The sequence below is a fragment of the Etheostoma cragini genome, chromosome 20 (assembly GCF_013103735.1).
Source record: "Etheostoma cragini isolate CJK2018 chromosome 20, CSU_Ecrag_1.0, whole genome shotgun sequence".
Taxonomy (NCBI): Eukaryota; Metazoa; Chordata; class Actinopteri; order Perciformes; family Percidae; genus Etheostoma; species Etheostoma cragini.
This window is the reverse complement of record NC_048426.1, coordinates 13,423,535-13,446,594: the sequence shown is the minus strand read 5'-3', so window position 1 is coordinate 13,446,594 and position 23,060 is coordinate 13,423,535. Positions and strand designations below refer to the sequence as shown.

The 23,060-nt window shown below is 38.8% G+C and overlaps 1 protein-coding gene and 1 long non-coding RNA gene across 3 annotated transcripts in view; one reads left to right on the top strand and one right to left on the bottom strand.

The window, feature by feature from the left end:
* The window catches only part of ltk (leukocyte receptor tyrosine kinase), a 50,163-nt gene extending 28,618 nt beyond the window's left edge, over nt 1-21,545 (bottom strand). The window contains exons 1-5 of one of the 2 annotated variants that reach the window (XM_034858730.1): nt 21,305-21,545; nt 4,525-4,611; nt 1,981-2,130; nt 1,356-1,584; nt 225-364 (exon numbers count right to left, since the gene is read on the bottom strand). In XM_034858730.1, coding sequence (XP_034714621.1) covers nt 225-364; nt 1,356-1,584; nt 1,981-2,130; nt 4,525-4,611; nt 21,305-21,356 — 658 coding nt within the window. In that variant the 5' untranslated portion in view covers nt 21,357-21,545. Of the gene's footprint in view, nt 1-224; nt 365-1,355; nt 1,585-1,980; nt 2,131-4,524; nt 4,612-20,569; nt 20,991-21,304 lie in introns of those variants that run through there. The other variant, XM_034858731.1, reaches the window with a different exon arrangement.
* LOC117936090 lies at nt 1,911-22,468 on the top strand. The gene is made up of 3 exons (XR_004654884.1): nt 1,911-1,921; nt 4,095-4,100; nt 22,359-22,468. It is a non-coding gene; the product is annotated as an uncharacterized LOC117936090 (long non-coding RNA).
* The last annotated feature ends 592 nt before the right edge of the window (nt 22,469-23,060 follow it).

Genomic DNA, 23,060 nt, shown 5'->3' with positions numbered 1-23,060 from the left:
ATCTGCAAAGAGAAACTCTTTCAGTATCTCTCTTTCCAGCTGTTGTGGAAAATAAAAAATAAAAAAAGTGAAACATCAACAATTTTCCAGTTTAAACAAACTGTACAGGTGGCTCCCTCTGCTTTCTTTGTTTGGCCAAAGGTGCTTATCAGAGGAAACAACTGCTATATTGTTTGGTTTGAGAAATTAGTAAGTCACAGTTCTATAGAACATGATGAACTCACCTGATTCACAGTCTATGAGCTCCAGAGAGTCCAGAGCCACCGTGGCCCCATCTTGTCCCAAACAGGAAGTGTAGAGCAGGGTCACCTGAAAGGGCTCGTCCACCTGACCAATCGCAGTCTCCAGAACCTGCCACTCAGCACTGCATCAACCAATGACGGAGAAATGTCTTTTAAAATCAGCTGTAGGAATTCACTAGTTCTGTTATATGTTATTGGCTTGTATGGACACATTTCAAGATACTGGATTAAAAAAAACAAGATACAAAGATCAGATGCAATAATGGTAATGGTGGTAATGGTTCACTGTTGTGAACATACGGTAAACAAGGATGAATTAATACAACATAGGGGCCATTTCAAGGGCTTTTTAGCCTCTGTTTTACAGGTAAAAGGTTCAAGTTGGACAGTTGCTTATTTCTAAAAACAGTCAGTACAGGTTAAATATGGCAATGGGAACTGTGCTTTAAATGAAGAGTGCGTCTAAAAGATACATCTACAGGTTAGCATGGGATGAATAGTGGGCTGACTAAATGAAGCCACTGTCTGTGTGTGTGTCTCATAATGGAACTGCATGGCTTTGTTAGACACTAACAAAGCCAACGTACAAACTTATTGCATATGCCCATCCATCCCTCTTCTGTCCTAACCAATTATATATAAATTCGTTTCCAGGGTCTGCATCTAGACACATGAATGCTTTTAGCTGTTCTAAAGAGAGCTATACTTAAGCATTAGATCAATAGGAAATACCTGTCCACATTTCCCAAACAATACACAAGGGACTGCTGTCCCCACACAACCACAATTCTACAGTTTGTCCCACATGACAGCTAAAAACCATTTTCTTTATTTACCTTTAGAACTACAGGAGTAAACCGTATTAGTTTCTGTGCCCTTGCTCTGTCTGAAGGCCTGTTTCACCATTCATTGGAGTGAATCTAGAGTGAAGCTCCCTTTTCTTTATTTCATAGACTGGACCTCAACTTGACAAGGACTTCAATAAGTAAAGATGGAGGGGTTTGCTTTGTGACACTAATTAACTGGACATGTTATGCTAAATAACACATTTTTATTCTGCACAAACAGCACTTGCGTAGGCATGGAGAGCCTGTTCCAAGGGTGTATGAGTACCTGCGGTCATCACGTCTTCTGCGGTTGAGAACCTCAGAGTGAACAGCTGAACCTGAGTGGACTGGCTTGATCAGGAGCGTGAGGTTCCCCACCGCTGGACCAGACTCGAACAGAGCCACTTGCAAGATGCAGTGTCTCTCATTTCCTGGTAAGACTGGGCTGGTTACGTGGTACTCGCATCTCGCAGAGGCCTCAGCGGCAGGGAAGTGGCTCAGGAGAAGGAAGTGCCCTAGAGTGATAAAACAGAGTAGAAATTAAAATTCCATCCAGCCTCATAATACTGTCACTCCTATGAATCATTTAACAAAGGCTTTTACATTAGGACAAACCTCAGACGAGCCATTAGGATATATTAAGAACAAAATAAACGTCAGAGAGATGCACTGATTCAAAAGAGCTTAAGTAAGTCTGAAGATCCTTTTCTTTTTTTTCCTAACCTCTTAATATGTTTCATTGAAGAAAAAGACATGAGCAATATCCTGAAGCACCAATGTTTCTTCCCAGAGAGTCTCTGCACGTTTTTTTTTATAAATATTTTTATTGTTTGAGAGAAGTTACAGTATACAGTGCAACATTACAATGTCAATTGTAACAAGACACCCTTTAATAGTCTCTGAACTCTTACCATCAGAGCTTCCCACTGAGTGATCAGCCACGGGCGTCATCCCTCCCTGAGCGCTGACTGCTTGCTGTGGCGACACCACTGACCAGTCCCTTTGGTCGCTGTGATTTGATAAAGTCCAGTGGCACAGTGATTCAAAATCACAGGAGGTAACTGAAAGACAGAAAAACGGTAGTTGTAGCGTGTAACTAAGTATTCGTTTAGGTAAATGTTCACAGATGTGGGGGGTTTACTAAACACTACTGTACAAAAGGTTTTGAAGACAATCACAGTGGTTAACCGTTAATAAAAAAAAAAAGTTTTACAAATGTTTGAAGAGGGAAGAAAAGATGAGCAGTGTAATCTAAAGCTGCCAAAAATGCTTATATTCTACTTGTCTATTCCTTCTTTCATACTTTGACCAATTTGAAATAGTATTTTGACCAAATATTCCCGTTGTTACACACAAAAACATGTTTATATAACAGACTATTGAATTTTGAAGACAGACGTTAAACCAGATGAAATCTTAAAAAGGAAATACACCACTTAGCAAGACTAAGGGGGGTGATGAACAGGATGAAAAAAAGCTTTGAGACGTCATGTGACAGTTGGAAAGGAAACTGCCTCGACAGCTAATATGGCAAACAGCCATAGGAACCCCTCTGGGGATTAAGGAAGGACATACGAGGCATATTATTAAATCGTTACTCCATTAGAAGCCGCTTTCATATTTATCCATCATAAATCAACTTCAATAAGCTTCCTTTGATCAGAAATTACCTAAAAAAAAAGAAATTCTGGTGTCAGCATGGTGCTTGTGTGCTACTTTGTTCTTTTAATTTCACTATCTGACAGAGCATTAGCTCGAGTCACTTCATCATGAGTCGTTTTCTTTAATTCAATTTGATAAATCTGTGTTATCCCCTGAGGGAGATTCGGGATGCAGCATAAAAAGCAAAATAAAAACCACAAACACGGGAGAAATGTCCTGCACTCATGACAACAACAATAACACTATAAACTACAAAGAAAAAACTAACATCAAGTTAAAAAAACAAAAAGAGCACAAGTCAAATGTACAAGTGCAACAATAAAAGGACGCTATAGTTTATGGTTAATGGGAGCACTTGCTTTAGGAATGAAGGAGCCCAGAGCTTTAGAGTAGAGCTCTGCATGGGACTGCTTTCCTAATCCTGCTCCTGCCAGCTCCCGGTGGATATCTTTGGAGATACATTTCTTTCAAAAAATATGTCCTAGGCTATTTATTTCAGATAGCAAATTTTCATTCATGTGCTGGGGCTGTATGTATCTACAACATACAACTTCAACATAAGAGGAATGTAGCACAATATGGATATGAAAGCAGCTATAAATAGCCTACGTGACAATAAAATTTGTTTTGGTTCAAATCAACATATAGTCGTGATTTCAATATTAATCAAAATAATCGTGATTATTATTTTGGCCACAATCGTGCAGCCCTACATACCTGTCAGTTATAAGAAGCAAAATTAAGTTCTAATGCATAATTACATTCATAGTGCAATAATTAATTATTCCAGTGCAATAAGGGCATTGTATTCATTTATTTATTTCACTCATTTTAGAACGTGTAGTTGTCTGTGGTTTTGCTCAAGTTGTTTTATTTTGTTTCGTTTCCCTGTGTTTAAAGGTGCAGTGAGTGATTCTGCACAAAGATTGTTGATATTTGAACAACCCCAATGCTAGGTGACTGTGAGGAGCTATTAACTAAATTTGACAAAAAGTGTGCTGAATTAACATCACTTACTATACCTTTAACACACAGATTTCATGTTAAAGTGCCTGCTGATTGACTGTTGTAGGAGAAAGGGGCGGGACGCAGTGCCCCTGGTTTTAACTGGATGCACCATGTGTGTCGGTTACTGATCAGTGTTGATTAGCGCTGCTAAATCCCGGGACCCGCTGTCTATTTTTTGGACAACCGCTCCCAGCAGCAGCCCCTGGTAAAATTGCCTGCACCTGCGAGATTTGTGTCCTGCGGGATCCCAATCCCAACGCAGTCCTTTACCCTGGAGCTCCTTGGCCTAGGGACCAATACCTCTGCTCATTGGGCAGAAGTTGGAACTCCTGGTGCAAAGGATGGGTCGGCCAAGACAGAGGTGGCCTGTCTGACCAGGTGACTGTTGCACAGAGCAGAGAGACTGAATATGGACCCCTGTAATCTGAAAGCAGGTGTTCACCACTCTCTGTGGCTTTGTCTTACTCACCTTAAGATTCTCAAACCAGCAGATCAGGACAAATTGAATCAATAAATCACTGTTTTGTCCAGATTAAAAAGAGTTTAGCTTCCTCTCAAGATTCTTGTGGTAGACAATTGCAATAAATTCCTGACTTTTTAGAGATGTTAAGTGTTCCGGTGCTCTATGTGCACTGAACATAATTTTGTAATTTTGTCTTCCAGTCAAGCAAAGTCAGATTAATAACTCCTTATATTGATGAAGGTAATCATTGCGGGTAATAATGGTTTCTTTTAGTCTGTGTGCAAATGTGTGTGTCGCACATAAGTAAGTACATAACTCTTACTTTGGCTGTCCAGATGATGAGAAAACAGCTGATCTGAGAGGTTCACCTCCAGAAATCTGTCCAAAAGAGCGTGGCAGGTACTGCTAACTGAGGAGAGACAGACAGACAGACAGACATTGAGTGGTTATGGTACTTATTTTGCTCATGAGGGCGAGCCATAGTATATGCATACAGTCCTTGAAGCTGCTATACAATGCATTTTTATCATTACAGTAATTTTGAAAACCATTGCAGTAACAAACAGGTGCTTGGGTGAAGCTCCAGAGCAACCCAGTTCCAATGTTAGATCTGAGTGTACTTTAGATACTAGATAGAACAGATACTATCTAGTATTTTAGGAATACATGGCTGTGTAAAAACTGTACTCTGCCCCTTCCCCTGATGTGAGCTAAAATGGGACAGAAGATTTTTAATGCCTACATAAAAAACAAATAAAACAAATAAAAAAGTAAAATACAAACAATTACAAAAACATAAATTATTTCTGTTTAGCAAGATACTCAACACAAACACAAAACCTGTTTGCCTCTCTGCATTAGATGTAGATGAGCAGAGGTGGGTAGTAACGAGTTCCATTTACTCCGTTACATTTACTTGAGTACGTTTCTGACAAGAAATACTTCTAGAAGTAGTTTTAAATCACTATACTTTTACTTGAGTATATTTGTGAAGAGGATACTGTACTCTTACTCTGCTATATTAGGCTATAATGAGCTTGTTACTTTTCTTTTTACCTCTTTGGTATTCTACGCGTCATTGTTTTTATCCCCCCCGCGTACGTCTCAGTAAAGCAGGGCTACTTTTTACTTTGACTCGAGTCATATTAATATAAAGTAATAGTACTTTTACTTGAGAAAGATATTTGGTTACTCTACCCACCTCTGTAGATGAGGCAATATGAAGGCAATTTACCAGTTCTGGGCTCTGGATCATTTGATGCCATTCAGCATTAGAGCCTTTATACTTATACTTACTTTCTATTCCATACTTTCTGGCTTATAAAACACAAATGACCTGATCAGATATTCTGCAGGATTTCTGATAATTTAAACCCCCACAGATAAAGATTTGCTTTTATAGTTTAGAAAGGCTCTTTTCAGGAGCCAATGTGTACGGAGGTTGTTTTCTTGTTATAGATAATGAAGATTATTTCCAGGAGAAAGGATAAATGTTTTGTTTCCTGTTTTTATTCGGCATTTGTTCTGTATCCTGTTTTATTTTTATGTTTTTTTATTTTGTCTGTTTTTTTGTCTAGTTTTGTCTGGTTTTACTACTTGCCTTGTGTTTTCCCACCTTTGTGATTGTTGTCCCTGCCCGGATGTGTTTCACCTGTTGTCACCTGTTCTTTGTTTGCTTGTTACCACTTGTCTTTAACCTCTGTGTTGTTTTTTGTCTTTGTCAGATCCTTTTGTGTGTTGTTTACTGTTGTCCTGTTCCTGTCGATGTTTTCTTCGTTTGGACTCTTCCCTGAGATCAGTATTTCCACGTGAGCTCTTCCCAGTAAATTTTCCAGTTTTTATTTTTTCCGGTTTTCTTTTGGTCAGATTTTGGACTTCGTGTTTTCCTTGCGTTGTTGGTTTTTTGCTTTTTTGGGTCCCTGTTTTTTGGACTCTTTTTAATAAATCTTTCTTAAAACTCTCTTTTTCCTACCTGCCGTGTCTCTGCATTTGAGTCCTCCATTCTGTTAAATGTGACAAAAGAATTGCAGATTTGGTCAATTTGACCGTGGATGTGGTTCTCTGCAAGGGCTCAATTTCCACTGGGAGTCAGGGACAGATATGTCTGTTTCTTTCCTGAATACTATTTTTGTACCTCTTAACAGTTTTATTTACTTACAGTGTCATGCCTTATGGACTTATTATACCCCATGTTTGCTCTCAGTTGACCGGCAGCCCTTAAAGGTGCTCTAAGCAATGTCACGTGTTTCAGGCTTCAGCATTTGTTGTCACAAACAGAAAACCTCTTGTCACTATCTGCGAGCTGCCGTTTCCCCGGAACACAATGTGTTAAAAAAAAAAAAGTGGTCTCAGACAGTCCAGGGTCTACAAACGGCAGCAATAACAAACTGTGTCCACCTGCACCCCGAAGCACACACAAACCAATGACCAGAAGGATTTGGGGGTAGGGGGTTAGTGCACAGAAGGGAGGAGATGGGATGAAGAGGGAGGAGAAAGCTAGTCTAGTTTTGTTTGAAAATACTTTGAACGTCAACAAGTAGTAATGTCACCCACCCTTACAGCACCTTTTTAAAAAATCAGTAGGCTCTAACCCAGGTCAGACGGTCCAACATCTGAAAGCTTCTACCGCACACCTACGAACATCTAGCAATTCCCTTAACTTTCCATTCAACGGTTAGTCTGACATTCACGCCTACTTCATGCATCAATTAGCCAGATATGTGGAGGTGGAACAGTGACTCCCCCCCAAAATGTATCAGACAACACAATATAGGCTACAATCCAGTTTTTTCAAGGATACACTTGCTTAACCCTTTAATTTGGTTTATTGCATTAATGATTCAGTATTTATGGTGCATTGCATTTGTAATTCTTTTGTTCTATTACTTTGGAAAGTACAATGACCAAATTAGATTGGTTAAAAATGGTAATGTAACAAATGTAAAGATGTGAAGCAAAAAGCATTAACATACTAGGCATGTCTATATCCATTTAACCAATCAATTAAAATACTATTTGGTTCCCATGACTAAAACCAAACCCAAAACCTTGGTTGTGCCTCTTGTCTCAGACCAGTGCATGCTGGGAATAGCTTTAGTCCACGTAACCCTGAACAAAACATACTAATAATATAGTCAATGGATGTATGGACCAAAGAATTTATCCAGAAATAGGGCCACTGCAGACTGACCAAACACTCTGGAAAAACAACCCACAGACATGGTGTTGTTCTGGAGGATGACTAAAAGGGAGGGCACTTTACACATGACATGACATTGAACATACTAACAAGCATGAACAGCAGACACTGAGGGAGATGATCATGTCCCAGTGGGTCATCACAACGTGTCCTATTAAATGGCCTCTGAACAGCGACTTGACTGTTCTCTAGGGCCTGTAAGGCAGGGTCACACAGGGCAAGCAGGACAAATTGAGATATTAAGAAAAAAAGTCTATAAAAAGCAGTTAGTGATGATAATGGTAAAGGGTGAGGGGGTCATGTATTTGAAGGCAGACTAGCTATTCATCTGTAATTATGGAAGAAAAGCAGCTATGGATAGATTTCTGAAAACTGTAAATTTTAACAGTACTTTAAGAGGGGGTTCTATTATTAATGTCAAACAGCCCCCCCCCCCCCCACACACACACACACACACACACTAATACTAATTGAGCTGAAGATTCAGGTGGTGCAAGTAGCAGCTAATGTAGCCTCAAGCCACTAGTCTCAAATAGAGATTAAGACGTAGGTCTGGTAACCTCATTTCTATGTATAAGTGCAAAATTCAAGTGTTTAGTGAAGTGTAATCCAATGTCCATTTTTGTATGGATCACCAAAACGTGTTTTAAAAATAAGTGTAAATAGGACCTAAAAGGCCAACAATCCATCTCAATGTTGTTGTATGTAGGTTAGTATGTTGAGTCATCATCTAGGGGTGCACAATTTAGAATATGTCCCAATTCAATATGGATTTTTAGGCACAAGATTCGATTTGAAATCAATTTTCAATTCAAAAACGATTCTCTATTATAAAAACGATTCACAGTATTTAAATGTAGTTACTTTTCCTATGTGATAGTATATACGCCACAATACTCATGTTTAGTAAGCAGTATTTGATGGCTGCATTCCTACACTTATACATTCAATGTGGAAGTAATCGAAGTATACAGAATAAATTACTCAGATTGAGTAATGTAACAGAATAAGTAACAAATTACATTTTTGGGCATGTACTGTATTCTGTAAAGCAATACGTTTTAAAAATATCCTTCCCAACACTGCCTATCATCATCTGTTAAGATGTGACCCTTTATCTCTCTACGCCAGCTTAACAAAGCCCTGATCTCCTCAAATCCCTTATTTCCCATTGCTAAGACACATGATGGCTCAAGTGATCAAAACATATTTAGGTGTCAAGTGTGAAGACAGATAGAGGCTGAGAAGAGAAGTCACTGACAAAAGGAACACAAACAGACAGCAATGAAGCACACGAGAACACACAACACCCAACGCTCCCGAGAGGAACTTCATAAGTAGGCTTCACATATTCAACTCACAAAATAAAAGCACTCCTCGTTAACGTAGCTATTGAGTGTGCTTGATCCTTTGTAATTGTTTGCAAGTGTGCATTTATGAGCACATTCAAGTGTGTTTCAGAAGTCTACATCTATCAGCCACACACGCTGAATTAAAACAGAACTCTCAACCGCAGACATTTTTTCTCTACTAAGGGGAGTCAACATTGGCACTGACTTCTTGGCATATGATACAGCAAAATTAAAGCGCCGCCTCAGACATAAAAGGTAGGTATTCATGTTGTGTCTGTCACTAAACCAAATTCTACGCAGAACTTTGCAAATATGTGTCAATGAGATGTCTAAAAACTGTCTGGGGAAGCTTCTTAATGAACAACAACTGGTTACTAAGGATGAGGGCGATGTTTTCTGGGGAGACAGATGGTGCAGTGACAGTGAAGTAAAGTTAAACTGACTGCAGAATTACAGCATTAGCTGACAGTCCCATCCATCGCTGCCATTTACCAGAGCTGTTGTGCATGTCAGAGGAGAGGCTAAGCATGTGTGGATGGTGCACCTAAATGCAGTGAATCATTCACAAATTGTTTCCAGTAAGCTAATTGGAGAGAGAGAGAGAGAGAGAGAGAGAGAGAGAGAGCACACGCACCATGCTTTCAGATAGACAACACAGAACCTTTCCATGCTAGTTTTCCACAGTAAAATATCATAAAGGGGGTCTGAGGGAACTGAGAAACAGCAAAGCTTTTCTGCAAAATTCCTTGTCCGTTTTATATGTATAAAAACCAAGTATATTTGATCTACTTTCATATATGAAAAAGAAAAGCATCAAATACACATACATACACCCTTCACGGGTGTGCCTTGTCAAGGTTAATTAGTGTAATTTCTTGCCTTTTTAATGGAGTCGGGACCATCAGTTCTGTTGTGCAGAAGTCAGGTTGCTACCGATAGTCCTATTGGACAACTGTTAGAATTCATATTATGGCCCACATGAGGACCACCCCAGGAAAGGAAGACCAAAAGAGACCTCTGCTGCTGAGGATAAATTCATCCAACTCACCAGCCTCAGAAATCGCAAATTAACAGCAGCTCAGATTAGAGTCCAGATGAATACCACACAGAGTTCTAGCAGCAGACACATCTCTAGAACAACTGTTAAGAGGAGAATCCGGGCCTTCATGGTCAATTATCAGCTAGGAAACCACTTCTAAGGAGAAGCAACAAGCAGAGGAGATTTGTTTGGGCCAAGAAACACAAGGAATGGACATTAGACCAGTGGAAATCTGTGGTTCCAACCGCCGTGTCTTTGCGCGACAAAGAAAAGGTGACCGGATGGATTCTACATGCCTGGTTCCCTCTGTGAAGCATGGAGGAGGAGGTGTGATGGTGTGGGAGCGCTTTTCTGGTGACACTGTTGGGGATTTATCAAAATTGATGGCATAATGAACCAGCATGGCTACCACAGCATCCTGTAGCAACATACCATCTGGTTTGCGTTTGGTTGGACCATCATTTATTTTTTAACAGGACGATGACCCCAAACACCTCCAGGCTGTGTAAGGGCTATTTGACCAAGAAGGAGAGTGATGGAGTGCTGCGCCTCCACAGTCACTGGACCTGAACCCACTTGAGATGGTTTTTACGGTGAGCTGGACCACAAAGTGAAGGCAAAAGGGCCAACGAGTGCTGAGCATCTCTGGGAACTCCTTCAAGACTGTTGGGAAACCATTTCAGGTGACTACCTCTTGAAGCTCATCAAGAGAATGCCAAGAGTAATCAGAGCAAAGGGTGGCTCCTTTGAAGGATCTAGAATATAAGATGTCTTTTCAGTTATTTCACACTTTTTTGTTAAGTACATAATCTCTCATGTGTTTATTCATAGTTTTGATGCCTTCAGTGATAATCTACAATGTAAATAGTCATGAAAATAAAGGAAACGCATTGAATGAGGCGTTCAAACTTTTGGCCTGTACTATACATACACACACGTGTATCTATCTATCTATCTATCTATATATATATATATATATATATATATATATATGTATATGTATATATGTGTGTGTGTCTGTGTGTGTGTGGGGGTCTTATGATGGAACAACAATACAGTCTAAATTCAATTTCTTCTCTGGGTTCAATGAAGTTTAAAATTATCTAATTGAATTCTCGTACAGGCATAACGCAAGTTATTTGTTATAAATTAATTCTTTGTTATTGGATACAATACTGGAAATTACAGAAAGACAAAGAAAACAAGCTAGTCCTACTTTTATTATTGTTTTTCTATTTGTGTTTCTATTTTTATTTTGCCTTGCATTTTTCCTAAAAGCCCAAAATACAACCCTGTCTCCAAGAAATGATGTTGCACTAGCAAGGAACACACCATCAACAAAATGTGTTAAACGATATATTGAAGAAAAATCTATGATTGGGGTGCGAGGTTTAAAACTTGTTTGCCGTTCTTCCACTTGTCGTTTGCGGCGCGGTTGAGGTGGTCTCCTGAAACTTGCTAGGTAGCCTCAATGAGGTAAAACTAATTTTACCAAGTACCCTGCGGTGACAAACATAATCGCTGCCTGGATTATGTTCATAGGCAACGCTTTTTAGTATTAATAAAGCTCTACATTTATCCATGAAGATTGTTGGGGTGGATGATGGGCATACAAGGATCAGGACTTTAACAACATTGATTTGTTATTGTGCACCTTCGGTCCTTAGAACCGAGTTTCTCAATCTTGGGGTCAGGATCTTATGTGGGGTCACTCAAGATCACATAAACAGATGGGGTCCTGGAAGATTTGTAATATACAGATGTTTGTAAAAAATGGGAAATTTCTTAATTTCCATTTAATGTGTAACATGTGTGTAGCACAGATCTCCCTTTATGTCCTAAAAATAAAATAGTAATGTAAACGATTGTCATGATTCTTTGAGGATCAAACAATAGGGTCGCAGTTGAGAAACTCTGCCTTAGACAATCAATTCAAAAAAGAAAAACAACCCCAGAATGTTTTATGGTAATGTCAGACATAAAATAATCATTCTTCCAGAGGCGGAGGTCTTGTTTGTCCTGGTGTTTGATACATTATCAGTCAGAAACAATTCACATGAGGGAGCTTTAACTGTAAAAACATTAGCGTCACCATTTCATTTCAGGGTTTATTTTTTCAAATGCAATGTGGAGCCAGTTAAAGCTTAATTTACCTTAAACATGAGTTTTAAACACATTCTTGTTTCATTAATATTCCATCTCTCAACTGCCTGTCACAAGATGCAAGACATTTGTTCTCGTCTGCACTCAGAGGCCCGTCCAAAAAAAGCAAACACCGCTATAACTTCCCAAAACCTCATCTATTAAACTCCGGACTCAAACCCACATATTTGGAAACCATTTGCTCTGACTATTAACTTTCTACATTTAGGCCACTTGAAAACAATTGATGTAAATTTTTATTAGCAATGGAAATTGAAGCAAATAATTGGCCTTTGCTCAGGGTTGTGATTTATTTTCACTGTCAAGGCTGTAGTCAAGTCTATCATTGTCAAATTGAAGCAAATAATTGGCCTTTGCTCAGGGTTGTGATTTATTTTCACTGTCAGGGCTGTAGTCTAGTCCATCATTGTTAAGTCCAAGACAAAGGAGGGGAGAGTCAATATTGAAAGAGAAAAGAAAAACAAAAGAATCCTCTTCAAGACCACTTACTTACCTGTTCATAATTTATGTGATGTAAGTCACATTAGGAGATGTGAGTGTGAGAGTTATTACTTGTCCTTAAGACTTCATAGTACAAAAGTGCTAACTGACATTGTGTCTGCGGCCAAAATGAAAATAATTGATGCCTGATGATTGAGGTATATGATGCTGCCAGGTGTATACCAGGTGACTAATCTCGATGCCTGTTCTAGATAGTTGTTCTGTTTTGAAGGAGGAAGTTACTTTAGAACAAAAGCATGTAGAGCTGGACTCTGTCGAGACCAACTAGAATATCTGGTGAGTCCAATGGCCGAGTCCGAGTCAAGTCTGAGTCCAAATACCAACTAGTCCAAGACTATTCCAAGACAACAGTAAGGCGTCTTGAGTCCGGACTTAATACAGCCCTGTTCACAGTTATTAAATCATCCGGCTTTTATTGAACCTTTAGACATCCTGTGTAGCATGTACAATGTTAGATGTCCTACCTATTATGCAGTTTAGCAAAACCCACAACCTTTTTTAGATTGAAAAACACAGATTAGATTGCATTCTCTAACCAATGGCATTGAAAAACAAAACCTCCTAAACTCGAGGAACCACTAGGACCTGCATGGTTAACCCACACAACTATCCTTAATGAATGAGTAAAAAACTGTGGTTATTATAACAACAAAAGACTTAGCTAGCCAAACTCCATAAAGTATGTCCTACCCTTCATTACACTCATCCGATAATACCAAAGAGAAGCTCACACACTGTAGATAAAAAGACAACAAAATGTTTCAATTTAATTCCATTGGGACATTTTTTGATAAAAACTCACAAAACATTGCCAACCCCATGGCTAGCATGGTGTAATGAACAGCTCACACATCCATAAACATTCAAACAGAATAGCTCTTTAGTTGGACACTAGCAGCAAAACATGTCATCACGGGTCATTGCTTTTCAAAACACATTACCGTTTTCTGATGTGACACTACTATCTTCTTTTTATCAGTGCCTGCCAATCCATTATATATTATCATTACAAAAAATAGACAGTACAGAGTAAAAAAACGGAAGCAAACGGTGTGTCTTCTTTGGCCGAGGCTCCCATCCACCCAAAACATTCAAAGGTTCACAGCTGCTAGAGTCCCTTGCATTTGTAGAGTATTAAGATCTTCTGCTCACGTAAAAGTAGTAATACCACAGTATAAAATTCCGCAATTGCAAGGTGAAGTCCTGCATTCAAAATCTTACTCAAAGTATATGAAAGTAAAGTAAGTACTCCTTATTCAAAATGACCACACTCAGTGATATACGGTTATTTAGTTTAATTAATCGTAAATCCTATTTTGAAGCATATTATGATTTACATGTAAAATCTTGAAAAGGAAAGTAACTAGTAACTACATCTGTTAGATAAATGTAGTAGGATAAAAAGTAAAATCTTTATCTCTGAAAAGTAACAGAATGTACTTGAGTAAAGAACAAGTACCTCAAAATTGTATTTTAGGAGAGTAGGCTACTTGACTTAATGGAGGGCTTTCTTCAGGTAGGAAGTAAGTGCTTACCCCAAGTGACGGACCTTGGGGTCTTGTTTGCGAGTGAGGGGACCCTGTCTCTGTTGATTGGGAATGATTGAGATTTCTCTTGGCACAGCTACCAGAAGACTTACAACTAAGACACATTGCAATCAAACTTTGTAAGTTGTAACTAGACTACAACTGTGCACGGCCATGTGAAAATAAGCATATCTTCGCTGAGACCCTTGAATGTCTGTCTGTATCTTAACACACTTCTGAAGACCCATTCATGAGCAGTGAACCAGGCTTTCAGCATTTCGGCAAGAATTAAGTCCGATAACTTAATTTGTGATTTAATTGGTTGCAGCTTGGCTCCAGTTAGCTGGTATATCGTACCGGTATGCAGTTTCTTTTCAGATGGTCTTTAATCAACAAAGATTCCTAGACTTTCAGACACAGCATGTCTGTTTTCTGTGACAAACATTTAAAGATATTAAGATCAAATACAGCATACACATAAGCCAATAAGCATTTTAATTCAAGGTGTCCTTGAACAAGGTAGAAACAGAACATGCAATTTTGAGAAGACTAAAGCTTTCATTACATTAATGTGATGTGTTTTTGTACTGAATTTTTCATGTGTAGTATACTTTCTCTCATGAAGTCATGAAAGAGTGCGTTTGTCAATGTCAAGCTCTGGAGGGTCAAACCTTTACTGCTACAACTAGAGTCTAAACAAACTGCCGCTGTCCATACATGTATCAATTGGCATTTTGATCAGGCTAATAGTAGAATCCACAATCCACATATTTGAACAAATTCAAACTAAAATCAAGACTGGTATAGCTTTCATATTGATTGACAGGTCAAATTATAATACTGTACATTCTGATGCTATGTAACGCTGTTTACATTAGCAATGTTCGACGATATAACTGTATGCTTGTAACGAATTAAAACAGATGTCTGTTGCGAGATGTGGGTTTACCGAGTCATCTGGAGTAACCTGAAACAACAAGAAATACCTGTTCTTGGTTTGACACAGTAAATCTGTCCTGAAAACTTAGTAAATCACCTTTTTTAGAACAGCAAGCAGGGTGGTTTGTTAAACCACTTAAAATGTTTTACTGACAGGAAAGTCTTATAAAAATAATGACATTGAATGTTGTCTGGCTGGAGCATTGACGGAAGTAGCATTACCTTCTGATATAGTTCCAAGAAGCTGAAGAGAAACAAAACCAAGCCTTAAAAAAGGTTTAACATTTTAGGAAATATGTTTATTCACTTTCTTGCCATGAATTACATGAGAAAGTGAATAGTCCTGTATAGTCCTGTCATGTCTCAATGCTAAATATGTAGCTACCAATATGTAGCTATGTAGTTAGCCAGCTAACCTAGCGTAGAACAAAGACTGGAAACTGAAGGAAACAGCTAGCCTGGCTCTGTTATCTGTCCTCACTTTATTGTTTTGGTTCACTCTCACTGCTCTCATAAGCGCAGCAGACCACTGTTTACAGCAAAAGAGCTGTTAAATCACACTGTACACTACTTGACCAGCACCCATGACAATCAGATAAAGTTAGCAACTAGCTGGTGAAGATTGTGGAGCCTCTACTAGCCAGATACAGTATTTCCCTCGGGAATTAGCGGACACCCAAATAGAGCTCAAAGTAAATATTGGACGCCAAATTAATGCTAATGCTGCTCCATACCTTCCGTATAATATTGGCCACTGTTGGTTAACTCAAATCACAATATCAACTTTAAAGCTGCTAATAAGCCAGTATTTAGTTTACAGCTTGGTGAGCTGCGCCTTAAGCAGTCCCTCTAGGATTTAGCAGACTTTTTTTTAGATTGTTTTGGCCCAAAATGCCTGATGTCGCGGGAGCTTTTGTAAAAAATTGTAATAAAAGTTGCAAAGTTTTTTGTATTTTTGTTGCAATGAAATTGCTGGAGACAGAGAAAGTTGCAAAAAAGTTGTGATTTTTTAAAAATTTAAAGAAAACTTGTTTTGGGGAGAATATAACTACTGTAGGCTGAGTTTCCCAAGTAACATTTGAACAATATGGTTAAAATCAGCCTTCTACAGTACCAAGTAGCAGTGTGTACTGACGTGTCTGGTTAACATTTTGAGCAGGTGGTGAACTCAAGGGACTGAAGCTGTCCTTCTGGTCTGTAACCACATCGTCTAACTTCCACTCAGTCTGAATGCGTTGGTGTGGCACTGTGTAGACTTTCCTTCAAAACGGATCATACAGCAGTGTCTATTAAATATGTGCAGACACACTTCACTCATAAGCTTTGTCTGTGACCAAACAAAGCCAGCAAAGTCTCCTGTATGACTCACCCGTTGTGCTCTGGTGTACTAAAACGAATATCTGCTGCCCCGAGATTTAAGACCAATTATCTTTGATAATGCGCTACAGCAATGTTTCCAGCAGAATGGAATTTAAATCATTAAAAAGGTAAAATATATGAAATTACTTCCTGGTAACAAAATGTTTGTCTGTTTGAAGATTTGCTATAACAGCACCAGTAGAGTCCCTCTGTTTTTCATTTCCCTGACATACAGACACAGATTATTATAGGAGTCAACGTTTCGTGCCAAATCTAACATTTCACTCTTGCCAAAAGTCAGCATGATGCCATATTTTATCTCTAAATGTTGCTCCCTGACTGTGTCTTCCTTGTCTATTTATATCCGTCTCTCTTTCTTTCTCTGCTGTTTTTGATGAGAAAAAACATCTGACTGGCCTTTTTTTCAACCCATGGGGTTGCATGGTTGCCCTTTAACTTGAGAGACGCACAGCTGGTTGGTCATCTGTCTGTTATCCAGGCAGCGCAGTGACACCCTTGAGGCACAGCTTTGATCTGCTATCTCTCTCTCTACGCAGACTATAGATACACATTTACACTCGAACTACACCTGAGCAACAGATGAGAATCTAATTCAATAACAATATTACAAGGACGGAGGAAACGCTCTTTTTGTTACCAAGTGCTGCTGGTTCAGAAGGTGGGAAACAATCAATACAAAGAGCTCGAGCAAAAATACAGTATCACAAGATGAAGTCTGTCACCAAAGCCTGCCAGAGAAATTCTGAGAGGATGCAGACCATGAAAATGACACGTTGCAGGGAAAAGACAAATTTATGGATGCACAAGGGATGAAGTTTACACCTCTGAGGAAAAGCTGAACTGAGGGATCATATTAAGACCAGCGAGACATCTGACTCCTGAGATATTATGATGAATAAGCGCCTATTAACAAACAAAGTTGGAGGCTTAGACGGATCCATTTACATCTTAACCCAGCTCCACTTGGGTCAACCTTTAAAGCGTAACGCATAATTAGGACCAAAACGCTACTTGTAAGATTTACCCTATTATTGTTTTTCGGTCAAATGGCCTTTTGAATATTAAAAAAAGGATCACCAGGGTCTCTAAACATGAACTCGGCATTGAGAACGTTGTTTGTCAAAGTCATTGAAAAGCTTTCTTTTCAGTACACTCTGACAGAGTGTACTGAAAAGAAAGCTTTTCAATGACTCACCGTAGCTGTTATGGTTTCCGGTCGCCGTCCATCTAGCCAGTCAAAAAGAGTTGATCTCCGAATGCAACGTGACAGGGAGGAGAGTAAAGAGGGAAGCCAACTAAAACTTAGTTCCATATAAATGTACGGATAATTTGGTGTTTTGTTGTTAGTGAAAAACAATACTGACCTTGTAGTTGAAAAAGGAGCCTCATACAAGAATGACATTTTCTCCTATTCAGAGATATAACTATTTTTTACTTATTTTATTTTTGATGGCGGATAGCGTGAACAAAAACTACTAAAGTGAGTTGTTCAACACCTTCTTTTTTTTTGTAAACTCTGTGTACACAAACAATGTTCTCAATGCTCGAGTTCATGTGTAGAGCCCCCGGTTATACTTTGAGCAAAGTTTCATGTTGTGTCAAGCCTTCTTAGTGTTTTAAAAATGTTGATTGTAATGCTATCATAGTCATAGTGCAACCGGGCACTTTAAAACAGGGGGATAGAACGTTGTAGGCATCAGCGATTGTTTGAGTTTTTCTTGCTCCTGACTGTAATCCAAATGAACAAACAGAGCTGTGGAATCGTGTTGAAATCAACCGGAGTCACCTTTAAATATGATTAAAATGGCATTAAGCAGAACATAAATGTAAGAGGTGAGTTTGTCTACAAATATAACAAAGCATGACCTCTGAAGGTCTACACCGGTTTAAATAGAATCAACAAAGTGATGGGCTGAGCAACTGCCTGCAATGAGATTCAAACTCCGCTCATTAAGTACAGATCAGACTCGTCTGATTTTTTTAACATTCATAGACACATGGACAAATAGGTGCAAAATAAACACAAATAATTAGTTTTCTATAACGCAACACACACACACACACACACACACAACGTTTGAGGGTCACTGCTCTTAAATTACTAATCAAAACAACATTTACAGTTGTGACCTGAGCCAGTATAACTTCTGAAGCACACACTTTCTTTGCAGTCACAAGTAAGTAACGTCCACAGTAATTAACTAAGAGCCTACTGGTTTCAGTATGAATTAGAAATAAAGGACTGTCCGACATAACCCTAAATCTGTCTCTGTTCCAGTCAGCCAATATCTTCATTAAGATTGAAAGCTCAAGTCAAATCAAAACTGGGGCCTCTACCGGATGTTTTTCGTCTGATTTGAAACTGGGTAGCAAACTGAAAAGGTACATAGGGAGAATTACAGGATGGGATTTGATTTTCTGTACCACATATTTTTGTATATTTTAAAAGTTTTTTTAAGATAAAAGCATCATTTTCAATCCTCATTTTGGGGGGAAAATCAGCATTGGCTTCGCTGTCTCTCTCATTACTAATGGCATGGCTGCATTTTGGCTGTGGTCCCCTTTGTGCCATTTTGAAAGATGTTACTCGCCATTTGCAAAAGCTGTTAGAGGAGGGGAAAAGAGGAACAACAGTCTGACACAGTGATGAATACCTCCAGTGTTTCTACATTGCAGCATCACGCTGCATAATGTGGGCCAAAGTGATTGCATTGCCATTATAGTATTTTTTTACTAGACTACCAACAGCAAGCAAGCACTAACTGCATGGAAAGTGAGAATTCTGCCACTTTTGTTTTTATTGTATTTCCAAGGGCTGAAATGAACTACAAAAGGAACCAACATCTATTCACTCTGGCCACATTCGTTCTAAATTTCTGAAAATAATCATGGTGTGTCTCGTGCATCAAGTCAGTCAACTTTAAATGTTTAGCCTAGACCACACACTTTGCCCAAACTTAACCAAGCCTAAACATAACTATAGAACCACTTAATCGTGCTTTAGCTGCTACATATAGGTATGGCTACAGTGAATATATCATCATTTTGGTGAAAGAATAAGTGTGAACATTTTGTACCTTTTAAAGAAACATTAATTAATAAGAAAAGCTTTTCAACTACTTGCAGCTGTTGCAAATTAGTAGTAGCCTATAAACATATTTTCAAGGAGATGTATGAGAAAAATCGTACCTCATTTGCTGCTAAACTAGGCTGCATGCTGGAGAGGACCCAGGAACAGATAGGGAGGGGGGTCTGAGACTGTGAGTTTTGGCAAAGCTTGCCCTGGGTGTTCTCCTGTCCCTGGTATTAACTGCAGTGAGAGCCACTTAGACTGGTGCAGCCTCTGTGGCTGCTGAAGCCAAAGAGGGCACAAGCCAAGAAACATGCTTCTCCTGTCTTTAGTTTAAGAAAAAGGGATGTTGTTGGAGACATGTGAAATAATTTATTAACTCTAGCCCCTAGCATGAAGTACAAATTCGGCAAATACAAGACCCTGGGTGCAAAGCATGTGGGGCCACATTAGAGAACAGAACTCTGTGTGAAGCAGCACAAACTACATGCATTTACCAGACAATTTCCCCTGGGATGAGTCATGCACATCAGGCCTTAATGCGTAAAAGGTGGACGTATGTTTTTCATCTAAAGCCAGCTGAAGTCACAGTGATCCCAATAAGCCAGTTCTGGTGAATCCAAGTGACCCCGTCATCATTTCTGTGCCATGACAAGCCTCTGCAGGTCGTAAAAACTCACTTCAATCCTAAACCTGTAATTTGGATACTATATAAAAAAAGAAAGACTGATTAGGGAAAAGAAATTGTGAATAATTCTACCTTTTTTGTTTGGGTTTTTTGTTTGTATGTTATTTTCAGTTAGGCTACAAGCTTAGACATAATTACAAAATTGACAAAACCACATCTGACTATATAGCTGCTTCATTGCTACCTTAACTTATGAAGAGAAAGTCATGGTTTTCTTTATTATTTTTGTTTCTGTAAACATTAAAACTAACAATACAATATTGTATTCCTGCAAACCCACTAACTGTAAAGAGTGCAGTTGCAAAGCCCATTTCTTGCAAAGTATTGTAGTCGTGCAGTGCTGCAGTGTAAATGAATGTAAATCAAAATCCCAAAGGGGTACCTTAAAGAGAATATGACACATGGACTGATGCCGTTTTCCAAAGTGGATGTGAAAACACCTCTGGGTGTGTACGTGGAAATGAGAAAGAGAGAGAGAGAGAGGGAGCTGCTAGAACAGTATATACTCACAGGCACTCAGCGAGATGAAATCAAACAGGCTCTGGCTAATTACTGGAGTACACTCAACTGGTGATCCCTTTTCCACACGAGCAGCGGTGGGTGTGATTTGATACAAAGGTGTGTTTACATCAACCAAAAAATGTTTTTAATGCTCATTTTCAATTTGCGCATGAAGAAAAACCTGAAAGGAAACGCCTAAAATTCTCGAAAAAGAGAAAGTTAGTGGATCGATAAAGCTAAATTAAAAAAAAGTTAGCCAATTAATCATGATAGCCTACTTCCGATTCATTGAAGAGATGAAAAATGGCGGCAGACATCAGTTAAGTGGATACTGTAAACTTCAAATTAATACACGAAACACGAAATAAATGATATTATTCTATTTTTCCTAGGTTTGACTGGCGCTGTTTTCAGCGCGTTGCGTCTTCTTCTGCAACAACTTAATGAGCCCCTGTCGGGAGAATTAGCGCCACCTTGTGCTTGTCTCGATGACCCAACTCCTTATGTGGATGGATGGAAACGCACATAGTCCACATTTCTGAAAATTCGGTTAAAAATATGCGTTACGTTTGAATAGAAACCAGTCTATTGTTGTTGAATTAGTTAATTTCATCATTTAAAGAAAACGTTTAAAGTAGCCTAATAAAGGAATGAAGACGGAAAGGTTGTTATGTGGTTAAACATTTCGTCTTGCCTCATAAAAACACTAATTGAGGTAGGCTAAAAGTTAATTACGGTACTCACTTATCAAAATGACGATGGAGAGATAAGTATTGTAGTTTTTTATATAATCCATAGCTCTTGTTTCCGGCAGATCCACAGAGAGTCCGTGTAGTTTTTGGCACCTTTACGTCTTCATGAATACATCAATATGCTTGTGAAGCACAAAAACGGAGACACACACACAGCTCGCTCCTCGCACAGCGGATTGTAGTTGTTTCTCGAAGTTGCGCAGTTACTCATTCCAGTGATGCTGATGCTGCTGCAGCTCTTAGTGACGACACCCCCCCCCCCCCCTCTCTCCCCCCCCCTCTCTCTCACTCTCTCTCTCTCTCTGTTAGTCATGAGGCTTTTGGTCCTAAAGATATTAATTTTCTCAGGCTTCACTCTTCACTTCTATCTTCAGTTTTTTGCGTTATGTCCGTGTGCTCCAGCTGCAGGTGGCAGCTTGTCCACAAAGGATAAAGTAAAAACACCAAAAGTCCACAGTGTTATCATACTGTAGTGTAAGAACATACTCTTTATTCAGGTACAAGTAACATAGGCTCTACTTGTTCTATTTTTGTATAGTGCATTTAACATGTTGCCAGGGCCAACAGAGTTTTTTCCTACAGATCAAATAGCATTACAATGCCAAATAAACAATATATGTAAATATTCCCATTATTTACAAGTAAACGTTATGCATATAATTGACCTAAACGATGTCTTGTACTTGTTTTAGGTACACTTAAAAGTAAAAGAACATATTATTTAGACCATTTTTGCGTGTTAAATCTTTTCATATACACTGCACTTGCAAGTAAGTTTATTAGGTCCACCTAGCTACACCATGCAGTCTAATACAACAGTCCTGCAATAAATCCCATGAAGATTATAACGTTTATATTTTGTTAAATGTAAACTAATAAACTGCTCAGACACGTAAACCCACTTTGCCTTTATGTTTTTTTTTAGGTTTTTCACCTTTGCAAAACTCTGAATTTCTGAGATCTACATTCACGCTCAGTTTGAACAATGCAGATGGTGATGCAAAAATTTTTTTTTACTATAATTATGCTATGCCATCTTAATAAAGCTCAACAGTCCCACCCCTCCTCCGAGAGACCATGGGTTCCAGAAGTAAATTTCCCATTCATTTCTCCCATGGACGTCTGGAAAAATCTGTAGCCTACATAAAGAGTTTTAGTCCATGCCTTATAGTAACCAGCCACAACGGGACTCATAAACATATTACATATGATTTCGAGTGAAAAAAACAGAACACAAAATCCAAAACAGGGTATGCTCTCAAAGGTACAAGACCATGTACATATTTTTATTATAGAGCAAAGGAACTACTCATTCTATAAACCACCACGCACAACTGAATAAAGGAAGCTAACGTTTGTTTAGCTAACAGCTAATTCAGTTAACCACTAGCAGAGACAGCATGTAATAACATAAAAAGACCCTCTAAGTAAAACCTAAAAATAACCGTTAAAATATATTATAGCTGTTACATTGGTAAAGCCTTCTTTTTCCAGTGTTTAGTTTAAGTTAACATTATTTTAGACTGAATCAACTGTCAGCTAGCGGTTAGCAGAACAAGCTGAAGGCACTATGGCCACGCCTAGACCCGCCCTTCAACAGCATTCATTGGCCAGGCGTCCATGGTTACGCAAGGTTACATAACCCCATTTGTTCAGGTCCTATCCCCTGACCAATAAGCTATCCTAACATAAAAGTGTAACTCTCTCCAAAATGCAACCTAGAGTGTTTTTGTGAATTTACCCAGGTC